General features: G+C 32.3%; 3 protein-coding genes across 3 annotated transcripts in view; 1 reads left to right on the plus strand and 2 right to left on the minus strand.

Annotated features, from left to right (window-relative positions):
* The window catches only part of LOC118275815 (RNA helicase aquarius), a 78,466-nt gene that overhangs the window by 3,052 nt on the left and 50,496 nt on the right, over window positions 1-24,918 (plus strand). Inside the window, exons 3-6 of the mRNA XM_050695417.1 lie at window positions 12-168; window positions 745-955; window positions 1,455-1,647; window positions 2,105-2,258. Coding sequence (XP_050551374.1) covers window positions 12-168; window positions 745-955; window positions 1,455-1,647; window positions 2,105-2,258 — 715 coding nt within the window. The remainder of the gene's footprint in view (window positions 1-11; window positions 169-744; window positions 956-1,454; window positions 1,648-2,104; window positions 2,259-24,918) is intronic.
* LOC118275817 (probable G-protein coupled receptor Mth-like 5) lies at window positions 3,082-7,935 on the minus strand. The gene is made up of 8 exons (XM_035593906.2): window positions 7,474-7,935; window positions 7,082-7,217; window positions 6,643-6,817; window positions 5,378-5,699; window positions 5,210-5,288; window positions 4,656-4,858; window positions 4,345-4,480; window positions 3,082-4,209 (listed from the first exon to the last, which is right to left on the minus strand). The coding sequence occupies exons 1-8, from the start codon at window positions 7,655-7,657 to the stop codon at window positions 3,951-3,953; spliced, it is 1,494 nt and encodes a 497-aa protein (XP_035449799.1). The 5' UTR covers window positions 7,658-7,935; the 3' UTR covers window positions 3,082-3,950.
* LOC118275818 (probable G-protein coupled receptor Mth-like 3) lies at window positions 8,308-21,470 on the minus strand. Its single transcript, XM_035593907.2, has 9 exons — window positions 21,280-21,470; window positions 11,892-12,115; window positions 11,214-11,399; window positions 10,729-10,844; window positions 10,235-10,313; window positions 9,978-10,141; window positions 9,627-9,771; window positions 9,330-9,422; window positions 8,308-9,252 (listed from the first exon to the last, which is right to left on the minus strand). The coding sequence occupies exons 1-9, from the start codon at window positions 21,283-21,285 to the stop codon at window positions 9,045-9,047; spliced, it is 1,221 nt and encodes a 406-aa protein (XP_035449800.1). The 5' UTR covers window positions 21,286-21,470; the 3' UTR covers window positions 8,308-9,044.

The raw sequence follows: 24,918 nt of genomic DNA on the forward strand, positions 1-24,918 counted from the left end.
GTAATTTCCAGTTTCTCAGTACGTCGGATCATGATGCTGGAGTTCTCCCAGTACCTGGAGAACTACCTATGGCCACACTACAAGGCGGGCGAGGCGTCGCCAGCGCACATGATGTCTATCATCGTCATGATCAACGAGAAGTTCCGTGAACGTGTGCCCGCTTGGCAGGTCAGTAACTTAGGATGCACTGTTGGGATCACCTGATGGTAAGCAATCAGCGCCGCTCATGGACGCCCCATTTACACCAGAAGAGTTCCTAGTGTGTTATCAGTAGGTACTTTAGGGATTGACGATACTCTTGATGCACTATTTCAGATTTAAACCTTTTAAAACCACAGTTTGCCTTAAAAGGTCTGATTACTTTTCATTAGGACCAATAGATATATATGTGAACGTCAGGGTATTGTGAGCCTTGAAATAAGAGACAATAGTCCCATATTAACATACTTATATGATATTCTGAGACATAGTAACTTAGTACAAGACCTCGAACATCGCATCATCACTTCCCACCAGGCGAGATAGTGGTCAAATGTCGACCCATCAAATATAAAAAAAAAATACGTTAGACTATGCTGTCTCCCATTTGGATAGTATATTATTAATAAAGCTGTTAGTCTGCCCTGTATATTATCCAAGAGGTTTTAATAACATTTCAAGACTAAACTACATTTTTACCTCTTGTAGATTGTTCAAAAATGTTGATTTATGGAAACTAAAACAAACATTTCTCTTCTTATGCAGGCATTTCTGAAGCAGCCGGAACATTTCCCAGCGTTCTTCGAGCAAGTCCTGCGCGCCAGTGTGGAAGATGATCAGACCACTAGTAATATGCGGGAACAGACGGCTCTGTTGCTATTCCTGAACCACTGCTTTGGTAGTATGGAGGTGCAACTCTGTCGAGACCAGGTGAAGAGGCTCGTCTCACTTAGTATGTGGATCAGTTTACAAGAAGGTATGTTCCAATCTTTCAATCAATCATAAACATGGGTTAAATCTTGATTTTATAATAGTTATGACATAGTTGTGGTTATATAATTTATAACGACTTCAAACAATATTTTTCCAAACTTAGCACATACACTTTTTCTAACTTTTTACGTAAATGCAAATAGATTTTTGCATCTACCAAAATTGTTCTGCACTGTCGTTTTATTCAGATATAAACTTTTTACATAAAACCTCAACATATTATTGCAAGCTTACTGGCTGGTCACATAATTAAGAAACACTGGATAGTTATTTTTTTATTCATATTTAAATAGAGAACACGCTATAAAATTGTTTAAAGCGTAATTTTGGCGCCATAAACTTTTTAACTATAATATAAATAAACGAAATGTGAGTTTTATTACATTTTAAATTGATTAAAACAATTATTATTTAGATCAATGACATATTACAAATATCTTTTTAAGGAAAGATTTAGTGATATAAATTACTTTTGTTTTTAGGTCGCAGAAACCAAGAATTCAAAATAGTGCCAAAATGGCGGAAATATTGGCGCGCAATTCAAAAGAAGGACAAGCCAGAATTGTTGGAGAAACTGAACTGGGAGAGACTGTATCTGCAGAGGCTGATGATTAAGTTCATGAGGATACTTGAGGCTATTCCTGAAGTTGGGGATATTGATGCTCATGCCGTGAGGTGAGAACTTATAGCCTATGAACTAAATAAAAAAAGGTAAAAAAATAGTCTATTAAATTGGCAAACAAACTTACCTAGTTCGCCTGATGGAAAGCAAAATTTCTGTAGCCTATAGACATCTGTAATGCCATGTTTCTTATTTTAACGACGTTGCCAGAATATGATCATTTTTTATTGATAAGAATTAACCTCCTTTAAAAAAATTAATTTATTTCAGAACTTCTTTAAAAAAATTGTTGTTTGTTTACTTTTCAATAGATACAGATACTTAGTTTCGTGATTTTAATATGAGATAGCCGGCAAACAAGCAGGCTGATCACCTGATGATAAATAATCGGCGCCGCCGGATAGACACAAAAACTCCGAAGATGTTACAAGAACGTTGCCGGCCCTTTGGGGTTAGGAATAAGAATTAATCACCTTTAAACAATTAATAATAACATTTTTCTATTTCTAGATACTGTGAACGATTCCTGGAGCTGATGATAGACCTGGAAGCTCTGTTGCCGACGCGGAGATTCTTCAACACAGTCATGGACGATTGTCACTTGGTGGTTCGCAGTCAGATGGCGCCACTTACACGCAGACCTGAAGGACAGCTGTTCTGTCAGGTAAGTGAACATTTTGCTCTAATGCTTTGACTCAGAAATTTAGATAAAAGAATTTAGTTAAATGAAAATTTTAATTGATGTGTACAGTTAGGCAAGTTATTTGATACGCAAGTGAAAAGAGATTGGTTTATAACAGAGACAGTAACAATTAATTGGCTACTGAGCTAACCTAACCAGCTACTAAGTCAACCTTAATTAATTATTATCGTTTTCGGTTTACTCACGTAACTGTTTGACGAGAAACTTGACTAGTTTCAATCTTTTATTTTCTTACCTGCATACTAAATAACTAAATATGCTGATTAACTGCCGCACTCAGACATTTAATGATTATTTAAACAAACTATTCCTTAGTAACGATTTTGTATAAGGACAGAGTTAAGTAAGCATTAAATGACTCTGAGGACGGCGGTAAGTTTTATTAAACAAAGGCAAGGGTTCGGTTTTACTTTTAAAAGTTTCTGAGTTAAAGTATGCATGAAACTGCTTTTATATTTGTTTTATGTTAAGAGATAACTGAAATACTAGTTTACATTATGTACAATTGTATTGGTCATTCAGAATACGGAGTCTTTCTTAAATAATTAATTTATCTTTCCTTTGTCTATATAAATAAAAATAAAAATACTACGGTAGATATTAAGTAAATAAAACCTTTGACTGTTGACAGAAAACTGTTGAAGGCAAATCCTCCGCTAATGTGGGGACCTATATGGCAGTTAACGTCTTAATTTTAATAGGTACAGTTCAAACTTAAAGTGAAGTTTGAATTCATTGAATCTAGATACATCTATTTTTTATAAAGGAAAATAAAAAAAATCACTACAAATTTTAGCTGTGTTTATTAAAGTAAATCAAAAATGAATTACAAAATATTTATAAATGCCGTTTTGTCATCGTATAGTTTCGAAGTAAAAGAAAGTCAAAGTAAAAATATTGAACATATAAAATATCATACTTATTCTTTAATAGTGCAAGAGCGCAATGTATACATATCTATGTACATGTACATAATAATATATAAATTCACTAACCACCTATAGCTGCTTAGTACAGAAAAAGGACGGACATATGAAAAGAGATAGTTTATAATAGGCTCGTTACAATTCTTTGCTCAAACATCATTGAGATTCTCCAACAAAGTTTTTGTCACATACAACAATAATATCAATTTGTTAGTGTTAGTAATTTTAATTTTGGTTAGTTTCCTAAACGAATTTAAGTATCTTTTGTGAGCAATCAATTCCAAACCACGAGAGATCATTCCAAATATACCTACATTTTGAAGCCATTTTCATAAATTCTTGCCAAATACTATTAGTTAAATTGTATACTTGTTTATAAGACACTCGGTTTCAATACATATTAAAATCACAGTTAGTTGAAATATTATAGATATTCAGAGAGGCATTGAAATACAAGGGAAACAATCTTAAACACTAAGTTGGTGTTTCTAATACATAATTTGAGGCACATATAAAAGGCACACGCATTTGTACACAGATTATGTATAACTGTGAAACTTTGAGTATAATATTTAACAGTACAACTATCCATACATCTAACATAGCTCATTTTCATCACATATAAATAATTATGTCACATTCATACAGACCGTGCCTCTACTGTGAAGCTAATGTTTGCCGGCGTTTAAAACTATTCATGAGATTCTACTTGATATTCAATGATATGTCAGTAATTCCCTCCGTTCATGTGAGTCATCTCGTCTCCCCACTCCCCCGTAGGCACAGGCTCGGCATAACAACAACTTTTGCGCAACAAAAACGTTACATGTGACTGTCGCAGTATGCACACATAGAATATTAAAATTGCCTGGAATAGATTCACGAAGATGTGTGCGTATAACAATTCGTCGATGTTCAGCCAGGATAATAATAAAAACAGCCACGCTGTCGTCATTATGAGGAATAGTTGAAGGAATAAATTAAAGCTGTAACAAAATAAAAATCTTTAAAATATAACATCTTGTAGCTTACGTACAAAGCTGGACGGTAAATCTGGTAAATAGGCCGGTAATATCTGAACTTTTACTATTATAGTTTTATATAATGAAAAATCTACGTACCATCCTTTGAGTTTATGATGTATCCTCCCATAAATGTTGATTCTCTTTATAATTTTTAACGTCGTAACGTAAAAGAATACGTTGAAAATTATGGTGAATGCAACTGGGGTGAAGAATATCGCGATACCGAGTAACCCTGAAATTGATAAAATTATACATGGTTAAGTATTTTTACCCACATGGCTTTCTGTAGAATTAACTATCGAACTCGCATGTAACTCAAGTTTCATACTTGTAAACATCAAACTTATTTTGTAAGTAACTTTAATATGCCTACACCTTCGGGGATAAAAGGCGTGATGATATCTTACCAATAGTTTCCTGTTCAACATCGTCAATGATAATTGACGAAGAGAACTGGATCCTGGTCTTCCTGTTAGGGTTGGTGCCAGTGTCGAGTAGGAAATGTGCGCATATAGCCATACCAGCCATTACCAACACACTGGACCACACCACGCTTGAATAATAACAGTACTTGCGCACATCTGTCACGCGGAGAAACACGTTGCGAGACCTATAAATATAATTTATTTAAGCATTATTATCAACGCGCTTTGTTTATTACATTGCAAATAGGTAAATAGTGTTGTGGTTAATTATTTTTTCATGGTTTTTAGGTAATTATGCAAAAGGGGAGTAGTGCTTTATTATACCCAAATAACTTATTTTTTCCCATATTTTTTCACATCAATCTGTTCTATCTTATTGACTAGCTATTCTATTAATTCGTCATGCGTATCAAGACAGGTTAGAAATTAAAACTCGAGAACATAATAGTAACTCATTTTAAAATCAAATATACTTTTTCCACTTTAAAAAGTTTCTAAAATGCAGTTTAGAAGCGACAAAAATATACAATACATACTTAAACGTTTTCCAGACATAAAATCCAAAACTGTTGAGCCAAAAGAATGCTGCGAGTAGACTGATATACAGAATGATATCTGAAAATAATAAATGTTAACAATTTAGTCTACACAGGTAAACATAATGTACTTACTAAAAAAATATTTTTACTATTCTTAGTACACACCAGTGACCATGAAGCTAACATGATTGCTGAACTCAGTGAATATTCTCACTAAATCTGCTGCTTGGCTAACTATCAGACACATGTTAATAGTTGTGATTATATTGCCGGCCAAATCTCTAAGTGTTGGCAACACAAAGTATATCACTGCTACCAATAGGTATAATATCATTGCAATAGCATGGAATAAAGGATTAAGAATCTTCTTCATCAAAAAATTTGTATCTCTCCAATTAATTTTGACCTCTGGTACACATACTAATGCATATTTGCCTGTTATGTTAGCTCCTTTCTTTAATTGCGAGTCTTTTACTGTGAGTAGTATCTGAAAGTAGAAATGACAGAAATATAATTGCAGTCATAATAATAGCTAGCTAAACTTTGATATATGTACTTTGTGTTTGGTACCTAGTTATGTTATGTATTGTTAAAACCATTAACTCAATGAAAAAAATAATTAAAACCTCAATCAGTTTGTTCTTATTCAAGAATTACAAAGAAGGTCCACAAAACAATTTACAAGATGTATTTTAAAAAATGCAAATAGCATTGCATCTATACATAGATTAGATAGTGTATTTTAACTATCCTATACAAAAAAGTATCATACACAACTGTTTCTTTTTGTAGGTACAGTAATCAGTGAGTCACCAACCTAATGACTCAGATAGGAACAAGCTTAAACAAAGTAGAATGTGAAAGTTTTTTTCAATGTCACTGATAATGGAGATAGTTGAAAGTTATTCTAGACCAGGTCAAGAGGTCAGGATAAAGTTAGATTAAAAATTTCAGCTATGTTTATTCTTGTCACAAAACATGTGCGCCACAAGCACTCTCGTTTCAATTACTTTAAACATAAAGCAAACTCATACTAAGAGTACTGGATGTTAGTCGGACAGCACTGAGAGTACTGAGACTCAGCCATTTATTTAATTAAGACTATCAAGATTTATGGACCATTTGAAACGGTCAAGGATTTGTTCAGTTAGTTGAAACTATAGCTACTTTTTCTTACCAACAGTAATAGCTGCACACTAAGAAGACCATTTAGCAGTTGTAGTAGAAGTATTTATTTGAAGAAAGCTTCCTTTACATATAGATAGATATATCTATACTTTAATATAGTTTAATTTTTTATTCTCTATTAAAATAAAATAAGGAGCTTAGTATTTACTTCTACAGTTACTCATGTTACTCTCGGTTATCGGAAGATTATAGTCTGCCTCACATTCTACTCTTTAGATATTTTTGACCATGACTATACCAACCTTATCCATACAATATTTAGCTTGATTATGTATGTAAGATGACGGCTCCTTCTCTTCTGGTATTGTTATGCTGTCATGTAGGTTGAAGCTACTTAACAATGGTTCTTCTTTAACATCAGAGCTGGGTATATGATTGATAACATGTTGTAAGCGGCCATCGGTTAATAAATTAAGCCTGTAAAATTGTTAATAATGTATGTTTAAGTTTTTGGTTGTTTTATCAGATTTTATTTTTGAATAGACTTAAAATAACTGGTACCAGATTACTGTCAATGTAAATGAAGGGAAAATAGCATGTTAAATCTAATTATAATTTCATGGTGTATAATAGATTTAATTTCTAAACTCCTTTCAAGAACTTAATGCAACACTGATAGAAATAATTAAGGTTCAAACAGCCAGTTAAAAAAAGCATTAAGCAGAATAAAAAGTTTCATACTTGTCCTCGGATTTGTCTAAATCAAATATAGCTCTCTGTTGTGTGGTGGCACAATCAGGCACACCAAATACATAGTTATAATATTTTACTTTGGCTTCGTTGCCATCCTCAGTCTTAAATTGTGGTATCCACAAACCTGCAAATTATCATAATATACTTTTTCATCAAAATAGCTAAGTAGGTGAATGACATAAAGGTATGTTACAAAAAATAAACAAAGCTGCAAATTGTATTGTGTAACGTAACAAAAAGGTCAGCTTTTTGTTATAACCAAATTGCTGTTCACCGAAATGTGTCCAGGTAGAAATTATGATTACACAGATAGCCTTTGTCTTCAAAGAACAGTTGCAGTTCAATAATACATGTTCAGCATATTATTTGCATGAACTTACTCTGGTTGTATCTCTCTGCTAGCCTACATACTCCGTCCACAACAATCTCGTTATGTTCGCAGCATTTATTTATCTTGACTCCATTCTGTTTGTCCGAGAGTTCATTGAGATCTGTATCCCCGACTTCCGCGTGTAGTTGATGCGGTGCACACAGTAATAACAACGTTAACAGTGCTGCATACATGTTGTTATTGGCTCTTTATTACTTTCATCACAAGGTACTTGTCGCCTTTATCGACACTTTGTTTGTCATACAATAAGGCACTTACAGTTGATTCTACGATCACAAACACAACACATAGTAGAACCATATAGATTGATGTCACTAAACGTAGTTCTCTTTTGTCATTTAATTAATATTTAAAACTTTTTTATTCTTTGGATTTAAGTCGGAGATTCTGAAGTCGGTTCGTTTGCGTTTCCGCTCGCTGCTTCCGAAGTTTGACGTTTGAAATGTTTAGTTCAACTTTTTTTCGTAACACTGAGTAAGTGTGCGTTTGGCACGTTGGCTTTTGAGACGATCGGAATATTTTTTTTGTGGGCTTGCTTCAAGACATTTGTTTTGGATTACATACGTTAAATATAGGATTGGGAAATATTATTTTTAAAATAAATAAATGTATGATGTTTAAGTTTGAATGTTAGTAATATTTTCAGCTTCAATGAAAAACATAAAAAAAATTATGGATATGTTTATTTTATAATTGAATAGAAAAAATACCTTGACATACGTATCTATTTAAATATTTGTTGAGTAGTAGAAAATTCAGCTTCAACGAATAATATTCAAGAGATTGTATCTCAAATAGTTGTTGACAGCTTAAAAAAACACAATTTAATTTAAATAGATTTATTAGTATTTTATACCAACATGCATTCTTGAATAAAAAGAACAATTACAATTAATTTCTTATAGAAACCTTAAATTACAGAAATATTACTCTATAGTATTTACATTACGTAAATCCTAGAACATTCCTAAAATCTTAATTATAATCTTTGTTTATTATACCTAATATTTATTTGAGTTCCCTCTTTAAAGTAGCTACACTTATGGCACTGGTGATCCTAAAAGTATAATAGCGTGTCCTAGAAGAAGCATCAGATCATGTTAATCAAGATTTAGGTAACTGTAGCAAACCAGAAATTAGTATTAAATATTTAGATAAGAAAAATAAGAATAAAATTATATAGTATAAATTCGTAATTAATGGATACTTATCACTTTATACAAAAATAAGTACCGATTTCATTGTGGCGCGGTGACCTAACATTTATAAACATAATGAGATGGATTACTAAATATTTTTGTTTTCTGATAACATATTGTTGCACCTAAACCACAACTGAGAGCTTTTATCATAGTACTATTTCATTATTAAACAATAAAAATTATAGTGTTGCCTCAAAAATTATTGAATAATTATAACCTCAATTCATACCTTCGTACTCGTATAATATAAACAGTTTGTAAATATTCGATCGGATTTTTTTATTGACTAGGTAGGAAATTCTTTTAACCCAATGGAAAATTTCAAAATGGAACGGTGTGCTCGGAGATAAGTGCCTTTTCAATTTAACCTGACCTCCACAGTATCGTCACCTAGTATCTGTTGGTCATCGGAGTCATCGTGCGGACTTAGTTTCTCCGCCAGAGGGCGACTGAAGCGCGTACAGATATTCTCACTAGCCAAGCCTCGCATAGCACGCCTTCTAAAGATGACTAGCAGTAGGAAAATGATTACTCCTTGAAGACAGTTGAACGTGTCCATTATTTTCCTGGAAAAAGTATTTTATAATTAGGTTTTGTCTAAATTAGGTAACTTTTGACTTGACTTTGACTGAACGCAACTTACCAGATAATGTGAACTGATCCATGAGCGAAACTGGCGATCTCGAAAATCCAAGAGATGCCCATAACCAGGAACAATTTCAAAGAAAGCAGGAACCTGGAACGTTTTCGTTTTGGATTAAATTACGTTTTTTATCTAATTTTTGTTGACGTTTTAGGCTTCCAGAGGTGAGCAATTTGGGGGACATTTAGTGAGTTATAATAAGAAAGAAATATTGCGCTAACTCGAGATAGGCTCTAATGCTGCCTCCTTGTTGCCAATGTTTTATGTCAATGAAAGTATACTATACAAGGAACTCACTTATGCTTCAGAACGTTCAGGGTGTTCACTTCGTACTTCCGAGTTTGCCTCCACAAATTGAATGAGCTCATAGCGAAAAGAACCACATTTGCAGTAATGAGGACAGCAATCGGTCCATAGAAGAATATCCAGGTTTCCGTTCGACCTTTAATAAAAATAGGATTAAGATCATATTGTATGACACAAAAATATCGAAAATATTCATAGGTATGTTAAAGAATACTTCTTGCTTATAGGAGGTATGTTACGGATAAAGTGGTAAAAATAGGTGTTACTTTTAATACGTATTGTGCACTTCTGCCTAATTCTAGACGGAATAAAATACGGTTGTGACAAAAGAAAGATATTTACCGCTGAACCAGCAGCTGCCGTTACCAAAACCTGGTTTGAAATGTTGCCCCTCAACGAAGTTAGCAATTAGGGTGACTGTCAGGAACAAAAGCGTGCAACCCCAAGCATAACAGCTGTACAAGAAATACTGTTTCTTCTCAGTCTTCTTTAAATAAGACGAGTCCCTGGAACAGAGGAAAATTAAATAATTAATAAAAGTATATTCCTAATTTGAAACTATCTGTAAAGTATTAGATAAAGGCTAAGTTTCTACTTACAGTGCCGATCGGTAGACGTTGATGCAAATAACATTCATCCAGAAGAAAGTTGCCATCATCCAAGTATAGACGAGAAATCCTGAAAGAGACAAAACATATGTTTGTACTATTTGAACTATTTATTATTCTAAAGCTAATCCTAGAAATAACGTACTTATAGTTTTATTTTGCAGTTTTGTAATATCATTTATAACAATGAGGAAAATAGTGAATGTAGTACATAATATATTAATAATATTTACGGCTTTTGCATTTCATGTTTAAATACAAAAAATAACCACAATACTATTGTCCTTGTATTTATAAATGCCTTTATCCAAATAACGTAGCGATATGGCAATGGTGGTCCTTAGTTATACACGCATACGATAACATTCGTTACATGGAGTTTGTACCAAAAACTAAGATCAATTCAGAGATCTTGGTTTTAGATCGATTATTGACTTTGTCCAAAAGCCAGTTATGCACTAAATGCTGTTAAAAAAACGAATTACCTGTGACGGTACAAATCTCCCCTCGGAATCCAGGGCTCAGTTGGAGTACTCCCAAAGATAAGAATCCTAGAGCCATACTGACACACATGCACATGTAGCATAGTCCTTGAAGATCCCTGCAAACATTTGCCATGTAAATCATTTAAATATTATTAGCTTTATGCACATTGTTCGTCCAGGTTTAACAGATACAAAAAAATATGGGCGTTTTCGGTGATAAATTTGATATTGATAAATAGTTGCTCGACAAAGTTTTAGATAGATTTCGGAAACTAATTGTTTTTTTTTTAATTATATACCTATTTTACATTTTTGTTGGATGAACTGGATGGTGTTAAACGAATTAATTCAATTTCGCTTACAGGACAGTTGCATAAGATATCTGCAAGTGTCCCACCTCACACAGGGTGACGAGGGTACAGAAATCTGTGTAAGCTAATTTACGTAAACGAATGACTTTTAATTTATAATAATTTAATTCTTACCTCAATTGCGGCAGGAAGGTATACACAGCAATGGTCGCAACGAGGAAAAATACTGAAATCAGGGTTAGTACTCCACTGGTTTCTATGTCACTTGTCTTTGAAATTTCTTCAAAACACACTATTGCCACCGGGAGGGTTCCCAACGAGTGATTGCTGTTGTTTCTATACATGTTGGCGACACAATACCTGGCAAATAATTTCAATTAATTTATGAAAGTCGTGACTGTTAATTCTCATGCAATACTTAGCAGACTCATAATCGACTGCGGCTTTCATTCCGTTTTAATACTTCTGTTGTTGACGTAGCTAGGCAGGAGACAATTTTATTTGTTCAAAAGGGCACAATGGTAACATACATATAAATATTTACTTATTCACTCTTTAGTCATTCACGATTTCAATTATTTGCGTAAAAGAAATAATTGAAAACAAACTATCAATGAAACTTACTCATTTTATTACTGCCTATTGTATGAGCATTACAAAAAGCAACCATTTTTAGGCATACAATTTTTATACCAATTTATCTTTGTGTATATGAATGAATAGACGTTTAAAAAAAGTTGAGAAGAAGAATCGAAGAGAAGTTTTTAGATCATAACTGATACATAGTAATAGTGTAATAAACTAGAATGGAACAGTTTGAACGACAGGAAGTGGTGGAAAGGAAATACTTACTGATTAGGATCTTCTACAAAGACGAAGCTGGGTGAGTCTTGAGTGGAGACTTTTGTTCCTTCTAGAATAATATCTCTTAGAACCATTCGTCCATTCGTGCAATTGATCGCTGTCATCTTCTCCGTACCACAGAAACCCTTGGGCATAAGCGTTTCCCCGTTCGGACAGCATGGTGTTGCTGCCAGTGCCAAACTGCACCCAACCAGTACTAAAAATATAATTTCCTGCGAAAGGAAACAGTTTTATAACGTCATTTAAAATGTAAAACATGTTGTCTTAGTTCGTTTATCAGTTTCTTCTTTATCAATGAACTTTGAACTTGTGATGTATTGAAACAAATTACTTTAACATAGAATTTGTAGTATATTAAAGCAACTATGTGGGATTTAATTAGAATCAGAACGCAGTAATTTATATAAGATATGTTATACAAGGTGATGACTTGGTCGTAATTACATTAAGTTTATGTGCAGGTTAATTGTTTGTCTCTTTCATCTAAACGCGACAATTTTCTTGACGCGACGAAGTGTTATAATAATATTTCTTAATAACAATAGCATTTCTAAATTACCATTTAGAAATGCTATTTCGAAGGATGATGAAGGTTTTGAAATATTTTTGAAATAGCGTCTAACTGACTGGCTGACTATAACACTGGGATTAAAAGATTTAAACGTTTGTTTATAAAGAGACTGTATACTGTGACTTTAAAGAATAAATAGCGGTGATAATGTGATTATCAACAGCTATTTCTGTAGTGTCATAGAGTACGTTTAGCTTCGATGCATTTATAATAACAACCCGATAACGCGTTGTATTTAACATGGACCAGAGACAGCGATAGTCTGCCCCAACCTTTATTCATTGATAGTTTATTGACCTCCTCTTTTTCTATTATCAATTATTGTGTGTTCTTCTCTTAATGTGTTGTAATTTTATTTAACATTATGATAAAATTACTGATAAAATTCGCGTTTTTTATTTGGGGCTAGTAAACACAATTCAACTCCAGTGAGATGTTTGAAATTAAAGATTTTGATTAAAATTAGATTTGCGTAGATTTGTAAAGCGTTACTATTTGTTATCTATAGTAACCACAGTATTTTTTACTACCACGTTGTACAATTTATTTTTTAACTAGAAAAAGCTTTTTCATTGCCCTCTGGTAGCATCTTATTAACACATTGACATCAATATTCTTATCGTATTACTAGAGAGCAATGACACGATTTAATTAATTATTTTTAAAGTCATAATTAGAGATTTCGACGTCAGCATTGTCAACCTATCAAATGTTTTATAAAACAATATATTTCAGAGATTTTATTAAACTTGTCACTGTATTACTAATTTTACAATGAAACTAATCACGCAAAAATAAATAATAAGTACTAATGCTTTCATCTTCAGAGAATAACAGGAATTATTATAATATGTCACATAAGAATATGTAACATATTAACCCTGACAGTTCCTGATAGGTACCTACTTGTTATAAATCGGTGACTTATTGAATCAGATCAAGAAGTAGGTCGATCAACAATCAAATCAGATGACTAATATATGTAAGGAGGGTAATTCAGTTAGCTTTGAAACTAAGGTCAGAGTCAGACCTATATTATGCAATTAAAGATTTATGTCACACATATACGACGGTGGACTTTCAAGGACCCGTGAAATGGGTTGTGACTTGTGAGAGTAAAGATTATGAACAAGACGAACATATGTATGCTTTCCCGTGGGATAAAAAGTATCCTATCACCCAAATCAGCTCATACCCTGTCTGTATACCGAATTTTATCAAAATCCGTTCTGTAGTTACAAACAAACTTACACATTTATGATATAAGTGTGATGACTGCATAGAATCAAAGTAAACAGGAGGTAAATGGTAACTAGGTACTACCTACAAAGGTATGGACCTACGCAAATTGGAAGTAGGTTATACATTTATATAGGCGTATATATATTTTGTTTGCGTATTTCGCTTACGGAAAAATCTTTTATACATATTATTTATTACGAAATCCATACCAACAACCCACATATAATAACATCAACTTATTTATTTTCCGTTGGAGTTGGTAGAGGTGCGGTTATTAGACACAAATGCAATGCTTATTTTTAACCAGAAGTTACATATAGGTTTTACAAATAACATAAATATAGAGGGTGAGTAAATGCCTTGCTTCAATTCTAAATCGATCTTCTGTTACATACATATTCAACGAACATGGACTGTATGGTCGTTGCATCCATACTAATATTGCTCACATTACATGTCATACATACATTGTTTACAAGTTACGTCTAAATCTGATTTACAGTGAATCACAGATATTGAATTTCATACGCAACTATGTCATTCGTATTAAATTATACTGATGTAGACAAAAGCAGCACCGCAAATAGATATTGATTTACATTCCTCTTTATTTATTAAATGAAAACAAAATATTTATACATATAAATGGAACCTAATTTCTGAACATCTAAATTAGGATGGCCTGACTTTTTCAGTTGTGTTGGGTAGGAACTTGGAAACTAACAGCCTTGAAGGCAAGGGTGGTTTGCAGTTTAAAATACAAATAAGGTTGCCAATTTAAAATGATCAAATCCTGTGCTTGCTTGCTTGGTGATTACCTACGTATAAGTAATATTTTGAATTATTTGTGTTTAATTTCCTTATAAATAACGAGAAAGGTATTCGTTTACGAAAAATCAATGTTTTCCTATTTTCTAATACCACCAATAATGTCCTGTTAATAAAATAACTTTTATTTGGTACGTTCTAAGTATGTAGGTGACCTAATTAAGTCATATACTTAGTTGGCGTGTTTTCAAAAATAACAATTCATACCAAGATTGAATCGTCTATCTATAGGTATTTACTAATAAGTTAATAGTGAAAAATGTACTGTAAAGGAACGCATTATTTTAGTCTGGAAAAATCACAGTAAAAGCATAATCTCCATATATAAAATCAATTGCCGTTCGTTAGTCTCACTAAAACTCGGGAACGGCTGGACCGATTTAGCAAATGTTGGTCTTGATTTAATTTGCGGAAATCCAGGAAAAACAATGTTTAAGGCGATACGATGTTTGCCGGTCCAGCTAGTTAATTTATACAGATTTATTATTGAAATAGCATCCACAAACGTTTGGCAAAACGGTTTGAATACAAATGTATCTGTAGTATTTTTAGCCGATACGGCACTGTTGAAGTTTACCAATGAGTTTATTAGATATCTAATGTACTTATCACTTGATTGATTTATGCTCATCAAAAAACAATTGCTTACTTAAGTATTCTAGTTATTGCTGCCTACATTGTTTGCCTTGGTGCCCCTGATGACACATAGCATGATTTGGTGTTATCTACTAACATATAACATAGCGCCGGTCATTACACTTCTATTCTTAAAGAAATAAACCTGTACTTTGTCTTCAGAATTCGATTTATTATGCACCAGAATTAATTATCCAGAATTAATCATCATTATTTTATTTATTATAAGTAGTAATTTTAATTAAAGTCACTGTATTCCTTTAAATCGCCAAGGTTGTATTTTCGATTTCGCCAAAGATCGTAATTATTTTTTTAAATATTCTGAAAAATCACAATTCAGCGTGTCCTGCTTAAACGCACAGATTCTTAGGTACCTACCAGTCCCGGAGATTAATCTATTCGTTTAAACCTAAACTTTTAACTTTGTTTTGATACAGCGTACAATAAATAAGTAGTAGGCTTAGATCTCTAAAGTCAACGTTAATGATATTTTCCCACAATGTCCTTACATTTAACTTCCATTTATACATACTAGTGGTCGCCTAGTGGTCGAAATTCAACCATATATGTACGATTAAATTTACAATACCACTTAACATACGTTCAAGGATAATTTTTATTTAACTCAAACTCAAACAAACTCTTTTATAAAACTCTTTTCATATGAGACGTGAGAATATCATCGCAATGTCTATCGATTTTGACGTATTGTCAAATACGATCAGATACTATGCATGTGTGTGTAATGTTTTATTTATTGATTTAATGTACTTTATAAGCATTATTTTTGATAAATATTAGCGTTTTGCACTTCTCCTACACATAAACTATAAGTGTACCAAATTTTATGCTCCTACGTCCGCGCAATTTTCGTAAAAAGCGGTCCAAAGTTTTTGCATCACGTATTAATATATAGATATTTAGTTAAAAACAATGTTTTATTATCAGCTTTATAAACAGCTTTGATGAAAAACGGAGGACGTGGACGCTTAAAACAGTTCTTCGAATTATTTTCGTGCTATCATGGGGAAGTACAGTTTACGTGATGATGATGATGATGATGACTGGAGATCATCAGACATAAACCCAGTTAATGATAAATTACGTATCTTATTTACTTGTATGCCTACTAATTACTAATGTAGGGAAATTTTTGATGAAATGTTTTTTTTTTTAAACGCTGCCACTCTATGATTTTCTCCTGTGTCGTGGGTGCGTTTACAAACATACAAGTTCACATACACATCACACCCAGACCCGAAACAACAATTTGTGGATCACACAAAGAGTTGCTCCGTGCGGAATCGAACCCGCTACCCGTTGCGCGGCAGCCAGTTGCCCAGCCACCGCACCAACCGTGCAGTCGAGTGTGAAACGGACTCATCTTGGGAATTGCCAAACGCATTGTAATAGATCAGGAACCTAAAGGTCAGCAAGTCATTGAGTATAAAGATAAACCTATCTTATGCTCTAGTATTGTATCCGGAACTCTTGTACGTATGTCTATGCAACGTATTCATTGAAACATGTTTGAAGTCATATTAAACGAACATTTATTATTTGACTAGCTTTTTATTGCGACTTTGTAGCAGCCAATGTGTATTTTTGAAAAAGAATATCCGCATCAAAGTTTTTCTAAACTAGTCAGTTTAGGGAAACTTTGATTCTTTTCCTGTCCGGTAGGAAAGGGAAACACTTAAAATCGTTACCGTACCTACAGTGTCAACAGAAATATTGTTAGATGATGATAATACAACTAGGTATCTACCGAATTCTACGTCCCATTTGCATCAAATCCGTTAAAACAATTTCTATAACAAATATTTTATGAAATTAGAAAGCATTCACATTATAACTAATAGTAATTACTACATTAATTACTTTCGTATCTCATTCTGAATCAGCTTATTTGTGACTCTTAAGGAACAGTTGTCCCTCATAAGTTTCATTCATGTTTTTGATAAAAGGCAAACTCATTACGATATTATTGTCATCTTGTCACTTTGAAAGATGCATCGTATTCCATTATCAGCAAGTAATACGTTTGTTATCAATGTATACTCTGTTTATTGCTGTGTAAGACTATTATAGGAGTTAATACGATGTATTACAATTGAATTTATTTACTTAACTAAAGTAATTTTATTTCTAAGGTTAATTTATACTTGTAAGGAACTTGTAATTTCAGGGAATACTTAACACACTCTTCCCTTTCCAAACCGTCTCCAGAAATATGATAATGATGAAACATACATGGAATTTTTCTCTCCGAGCTATGAGCTTGTAATAGTAACGCTTTTTTAACACTAAAGATTTAGAAAACTGTTTAAAAATCGAGACCCATAGCTCATCAGAAGCACTTGTAACCAGCCACGAAGTTATTCACAATTACTCAATGGTTATTAAATATGTTTTAATATAATACATGATATTATTGTGCGAATTATAGACATAAAAGACTAATTGACACTACATGAGGTCGTGTGTTATCGCTAGTGCAAAACAGACGCGTTGGTATTACACTCGGCTGAGTGAATATCACTAAGAATATACATAGGTACCTAAAAAATTACAATTTAATAACATTATTTTGGATCACGACGTCTGAATGATAGTTTCTAGAAGTAATGACGATTGTTGTTTAAGAACTTATTTATACTACAGTAAGAAGCTTTAGATGTTCAAGGGTCAAATCTATTTTCCTCATTTTGATATCGTGTTGACTGCTGATCTATTAGACGATAAACGATGGTAAGCAATCGCATCTGCCCATGGACACCCGAAACACCATGAATGTTTCTGACTCTTTCACGCATCACCCATGTATCCTCGATGAATATGAATCGAAGGCACGACGCTATGGTACAGTTAAGGATTTTGCGGTTAGCCTGTCCTATTAAATGTGATCAACGGTTATACCTATCTATAAATAACCTATTGTAATTGGCATTCCATAGTCTGCCTACGCCTATGAGAGACAGGCGTGAGGTTATGTATGTATGTATGTATAAATAATCTTTTTATAAATATAACGTATAAATAAGCTATTGATAATGGTTAACCGCGTGATTGTTTCATTAGAGGAAATGTATTCGTCGTCGCTTTCTATCATCAGATACAGTCGCCAATTCACCATCGTAAAGATGAAAACAATTAGTTATTCAGTAAATTACAAAGGCATTGTGTTATGCTGTAATTAGATATAGCTATATTTTTTGACAAATATATATAGATATATGTATTAAAATAGGACAGGTTTTCTGCGTGTTTAATATTTATTCACCATTGTGGTAACTTCTACTACTTAGGTAGTAGAAATTGTATGAGCCAGTATTAAGTAATGTCACTAATATTGCTATGACGTGACCTATACCTCTAATACGCCGTTACTTATTAAATAATATTAATATCTATTATGTACATATGTATTCATGATGTCATCAATTATATTTGTTACCTTTTTCTCGGGATATGACTTAGAAACATATTGGAATTGTAATTGTCACATGTATTTTGTGTTACGTCGAAGTGTTACGATAATAGTAATAGATAAAGTTTGTTAGGAATGTTAGGAAGTGACTATCCACCGGATTTCCATTTACTTTCAAATAAAATGCGTAACTGCTCGATATTTATTGTGGTTTGATTAGCTTGCACAATAACTCGGCCCGACGATTTGTGTTTTGTGTCCCTAAATACCGGAAATTTCCAAACTGTGGTTTAGTAACAGTAGTTAAGTACAAAACAATAGATAACAGTATCTATTAGGCAAAAAAATATTAAATCCTCATGGTATGCAAAATGGTTCATTTAATATTCGACATGTTTTCTCAGTAATTAGAAATAATACCTGTTACCCGTAGGTACCTACATTTACGTAGTAGATGACACTGAATCAACACATTTTCTTGAAAAACTATGAGTTTTGTTTAATTATGACAAATATTATAATAAAACGTTATGATTTCTTTGACGTAGTAATTAGCCATTCATGTTCAAATAGTAAATTTGTTTTTTATGAACTCACCTGTGTTAGCATGTTAAACAATGGAATTTTATAATTATGAATGTGCAATAAGTTAGGAATTTTAATTCGGCTTTAATTATCAGTACATAAACACTGTAATTTACGCGCATTCCAATAAACTACCGATCGGTTAATTTGCTTTATGACATAAGTATACATGTGTCAAAATTCTACGGCTCGTAGGCACATCTACCGATCCTTAAAATATTTTCTTTTCGAACTCCATTATTTACCACATTAATATAAACAATAGAAAACTGTTTCTGTTCCATGATGCTATTCACCGCTATTCATTCCAGTCTCCTTGCTCCGCCTACTAAGCATTTTGTAAAACTTTAATATGTCAAAATATTGTCAGGGCCGAGTATGTACTTCAATTAAATATTATCAGAATTATAATTATATGTATTGAATGTGCTTCTTATTAGTAGAGACCGGATAATATGCAACATAAAAAGCTTGAAATATGCATGCAAATATGCATGAAAAATGCCTAAAATATGCACGAAAACTGACAGAATATGCAACATTAAATTAGTTTTTTTGTTTTGTAAATATTATTCCTTTAGATTTAAGTATTTTGTTAGTAAATACTTGTCTTATATTTTACTTTATTATGTATGTATCTTTTTAATTTATTGTTATTTGATGAAATAAAGAAACTATTTTATTTTTTTTATTAAAAAATCAGCATACATTTTTTTATAGAAAACTATCCATTGATCGACATAGTAACATGTAACATTATTTAATATTTTTGTAAACATTAACAATCAAGTATTGTTCCAAATGTTCAGTGGTAAGATTATGTTTTCGATCATTCAAAATATTTTTATAGGTCGAAAATGATCGCTCCACATCTACTGAGGTAACGGGGCAGAATAAGCTTGGGTGCTATGTTAGCGCTTATATTTTCTGGCAAAACTTCCGTCGGACCATTAATACCACTGTAAATTATAGCAATAATATGCATCATCACTAGATATTAGTAAAAATATGCTATTAGCCTTGAAAATCGCTGAAATATGCAAATGCATATGCAAATATGCAAATGCATATTATCCGGTCTCTACTTATTAGTAATCGAAACTGAAAGATTCAAACTTAGCTTAAGCGTCACCGACAGAGCATACAAGTATAATATAGTACACACGCAAGGTGTGAATGCCCTGAGACGAGTCCAAGTGTAATTTTATAAATATTATAATAAATAGTCGGACAAGTACCTACAGTTCGCACAGGGCAAGCTATTTGTGTTTCAAGTGTCTACTTATATTTAGTTCTACAAGTGCATCGGCTTGGAGATCTCAAAGATCCTTTGCCAGACTTGTTTTTGCGATCAAAAGAAACCCTCAGTTATACTTATAAAATTAATGTTCTCATACTATCTTTTATCTTGTGTATATCTTGCAATTACATACGTAGCATATTTGATAAAGTACAAGTAAATAATACCCGCAGAAGACCAATAAAAATATGGTTACAAAAACTGCGCAAAATATATTAAGTTTTATACAGATTTATTTATGATGCCATCATTTCGAACCGGTTCCCTTATATCCAAAGATAGATCAAAAAAAATTGTAAAAAATGTGTTAAAACTACATTGTATGAAACGTTTATTTTTTGATCATGCAGGTAGACAGTGTTCATACCGGTTCTCATAACTCCATTTTAAAAGTCAATCAATTATATTTTTTAAAGATATTTTTACGATTTTGTCTGTCTTTATTATATCAATCATACTAAATCTCAAACGATTTATTTATAAGCATAGGTATTCACAATTCGACATATCTCCGAAGTTTGGCCAATAACGCGCTAAAATGCGTAAAAAATATTGTTTTCGAAATTATTTTTCACATTTATGTAGAAATAATTTAACACTTTTTATGCCTGTATGTACGTACAAAAAATACCAAAAAAACACGATCCCTGTGACGATACTTAAAAAATAATACCCACAATTCGATTTTGCAGCGACAACTTTTTATATACTTAATTAAATTATTGCCATTACGCAAATATCTAGGTTTTCGCGATAATTAAAGCAATATATCTTATAAACTCACCTTCATATTAACTATTTTCTTATAAATAATTTTATAATCACTAACACAACATACACTGGTTTCTTTCTGCGGCGCACGATTGTCGAATGAGTGCTGTTAATTACTATCGCATCATAGCGACTCCCAATCGGTTCTCGATTTAAAATGTCCCTGTTTTATATCGATTAAAGCGAATGACACTTGTGGTCGACACTATCCTTTGAGGTGTATTAACTTCTGAACGAAGGCGTTCGTATTGTTTATGTTTTTTCATTCTTTTGTAAAACGTACCTGTTTGTAATTATAATGACCCAGGATCAGAGGAATTCTTAGTCATTGTTTATTGTAGTAGTCAATATAATAATGTTTAAATAATATTTTCATAATAGTAGTGTATAATAAAATTAAATTAATGCAATGTTTATTTAATTCAAGACTTTTATTAATTTCTTTACGTACAGAGTCAACATAACGGGTGTAGGTTAATAGGTATATTTACGCATAGACGTAACGTGTCAAAATGCATAACTTACATGCATTTTACTCGCTAATCAATGATTTGCAGCTTTAAAAAAAATATTAATGTTTTTTTAATTCTTCATCGACAAACTAAGGGTCTTGATTTTTTCCCTCTGTGTGGAGTAAAACGTGTACTTACTATAAGGTTTTACGAGATTGTCAAATCTGTATAATGTTTCGTAAAAAAACCATTAAGTACCTATTAGGTGCGATGAGATAAGTATTCTATCGAAAATATAATACAGCAATAACCTTCTTGGTTAATCGAGTGACATGATGTTATGTTGAAAATATTCTTATTGTTTTAGTCAAACAAAAGAAATAAATATGTAAGTATATAGATATGTATGTACGCTTTTGTCTTTTGTAAAAAAGGTACGTTAATATATCTAATGGAACTTGTTATACTTCATTATGACACGTTTCTAACAATGATATTATTTATAAATACAAAATCTAAATACTTATTTACAAATAGTTCTTTTCTTCGCTGAAAGTCTAAAATATACATAATTGTTACTTAATCCTCTAAAACTACGTAATATACTAAAGAATGGGGGTAGGCTGAAACACTACGATTTTCACAAATGTACTTTTTTGGCTACCGTCACATGTAGCTATTCTTACAATGAAGATGAGCTAGGCCTGTCTTAAATTTAATTTAAATATAAGTCACAATGTCTTAAAATGAAAAACGTTTATGATTAGAGTAAGTAGTCAACTCGGACCACATGCCTACGGCCCATTTGGGACGAGTTGGGGAAATTAAAAATAAATAAATTTTTTTTTTTTGTATGGATCTTTAAACTTTATCAATGTTTGATACAGTTAGCAACACAAGATTTAAAATATTTTTTTTATTGTTTTGTTTCTTTACTTTCGTTTTATTTATAGATTATTTCATATTACAACATCCTTACGAAGTAAGAACCTCTTTTTTTAGTGTCGGTTTAATAATTTATTAGCTCAATTTATTTTAGCAATCGCACAAATTCATGTGTTATCCAAAATTACTAAGAATAGTAAACATGTGTGGCTTAAACAATGGTCATGGCGGTCACTTATGAAGTAAATGATAACATAGATAGAATGAAGTTCCTAGAAAATCTTTTGTTTTCAACAAAGTAATAGAACTTTATTATTTCCACACTAACCCTTTTGCTACTGACTGTACCTTATCTCATTGTGGTAGTGACGTGGGACGAGTTGACCACTAAAAATTTTATTTATTTTTAATTTCCCCAACTCGTCCCAAATGGGCCGTAGGCATGTGGTCCGAGTTGACTACTTACTCTATGATTACTCACAAAATAATACAAATAATAATTGACATCCTCGAAATGATCATCCCTTGTGACATTTACAACACTATTTACATATAACCAACATTTCTATATATTTTTTGTATTAAAAAAACATTAGTGTCCTCAATTTTCAAGGAGTTCGGCATAAATATGATCAATACTTGTTAAAATCTATACTAATATTATAAATCTGAAGAGTTTGTTTGTTTGATTGTTTGTTTGTTTGAACGCGCTAATCTCCAGAACTACTGGTCCGATTTGGATAATTCTTTTTGTGTTGAATAGTGCATTTATCGAGGAAGGCTATAAAACATCACGCTATGACCAATAGGAGCCAAGCAGAGCGGGTGAAACCGCGCGGAAGTAGCTAGTTTAATATACAATGTGATAGGGGTGGGACTTCTAACCCGTTAAGGCTGAGTACTACATCTAATTTTATCGACAAAAAAATAATGTGGGGGTTGAACCCCCAATTGAAAATATTGAAAAATAGCGATTTTTTCGGTAAAAATAATTCACAAATGATTTTTTTTCTCACCAAAACATTATCAAACATATGAAAAAAGTAATGAATTAGTTAGCCAAGGTTATTAGCTACCGTTTGTCGTTTTTTTTGTTTCTACGACGCTTACAACCTTTGATATCAAAAAAGTAAAAAAAAAATTAAAATAGCCAAAATTTTTAGGGGGAGGGGATTCGACCCCTTCGACCCCCGACTTTTGTCGATAAAATTAGATGTAGTACTCAGCCTTAACGGGTTAGAAGTCTCACCCCTATCACATTGTATAAATATTGCCCTGGTATTTGTACTTACTCTTTTAAACGAACATCGGTCGTGATGTTATATCAATAATATTCTATTACTGATTATTATTTATATCATTTGTCATTAGTTCTGTTTTACAATTATGACTGCTTATAAAATGTGGTCTAGATAGATAAGCGGTGATTACTAATTAGCTTTGGTTTAGAACATAAACAGATATGTATTTTATATGATTACTTACTAGCTTCATCCTTCCCGCAACTTCGTCCGCGTTGAATATTGACTTTGGCAGAATTTTTATTCCAATTCTCAAAACAACCCTTGACACACACATAATTTTGCTCAGTTCTATTGGCTATTTTATATAATAAAAGTTACAATTCCGTTCATTAGTTCAGTAGATTAGCTAATAGTCTTAACATACAAACGGATTATTTTATTGCAAATATGTGCCAATTACCCTATTGTTTTATTATTTCGAAAGTATCTAATGTACAGACACACTTTTATACAGTTTTATTTTTTATTAAGTATACCTAGATATTTTATTAGAATACAATATGACATCTTTTGTTTCAACGACACTATATTTTAGTCAGTTAATACGTATCCCATGTCGTATAAGGTGAGCAGTACCGTGACGTAATTCCAGACTCCGTTATATGTGGTTCTATTACTAAGAATTCGCGAATAACTGAAAAAACGTCGATAATACTTTACCTGACTCGGTAATGAAACCCTAGAATGCGAGACAGTTGTATTGTGACCACTCGACCAATTAGTCTTAACTCATCGTAACAATATTCACTGACAGAAATTAATAGCAATACGTTTCTTGAAAGAAATAGGTGTGAGTTAATACAGTAGGCGCTTTTTCTAATTACTAATTCCTCCTTAATCATTTAGTGCTATAATGTCTTATCTGAGCAGTACTTATACTTACTTTCTTTTCGTAAATAAATTCATACTTGTCTTGTCAAAATTGTATATTAGATGGAAGGTGAGGAGGAGCGCGGTTCATTCAAATATGATCCACATTAAGCTACAATAGAAGTACCTGTATTATACAAT

Source organism: Spodoptera frugiperda, chromosome 8 (genome assembly GCF_023101765.2).
Source record: "Spodoptera frugiperda isolate SF20-4 chromosome 8, AGI-APGP_CSIRO_Sfru_2.0, whole genome shotgun sequence".
NCBI classification, from domain to species: domain Eukaryota; kingdom Metazoa; phylum Arthropoda; class Insecta; order Lepidoptera; family Noctuidae; genus Spodoptera; species Spodoptera frugiperda.

Bases quoted from the DNA above. Each gene is read 5' to 3' on its own strand.
- LOC118275817 (XM_035593906.2), bottom strand. From the start codon at position 7,657: ATGTATGCAGCACTGTTAACGTTGTTATTACTGTGTGCACCGCATCAA. The intron at 6,818-7,081 runs GTATGAAACTTT...ACAATTTTACAG, and splicing joins TTAGACAAATCCGAGGACAA to GCTTAATTTATTAACCGATG. The intron at 4,210-4,344 runs GTACGTAGATTT...ATTTTGTTACAG, and splicing joins CATCATAAACTCAAAGGATG to CTTTAATTTATTCCTTCAAC.
- LOC118275818 (XM_035593907.2), bottom strand. The intron at 10,845-11,213 runs GTAAGAATTAAA...AAATGTTTGCAG, and splicing joins ACCTTCCTGCCGCAATTGAG to GGATCTTCAAGGACTATGCT. The intron at 9,423-9,626 runs GTGAGTTCCTTG...AAAACGTTCCAG, and splicing joins CTGAACGTTCTGAAGCATAA to GTTCCTGCTTTCTTTGAAAT.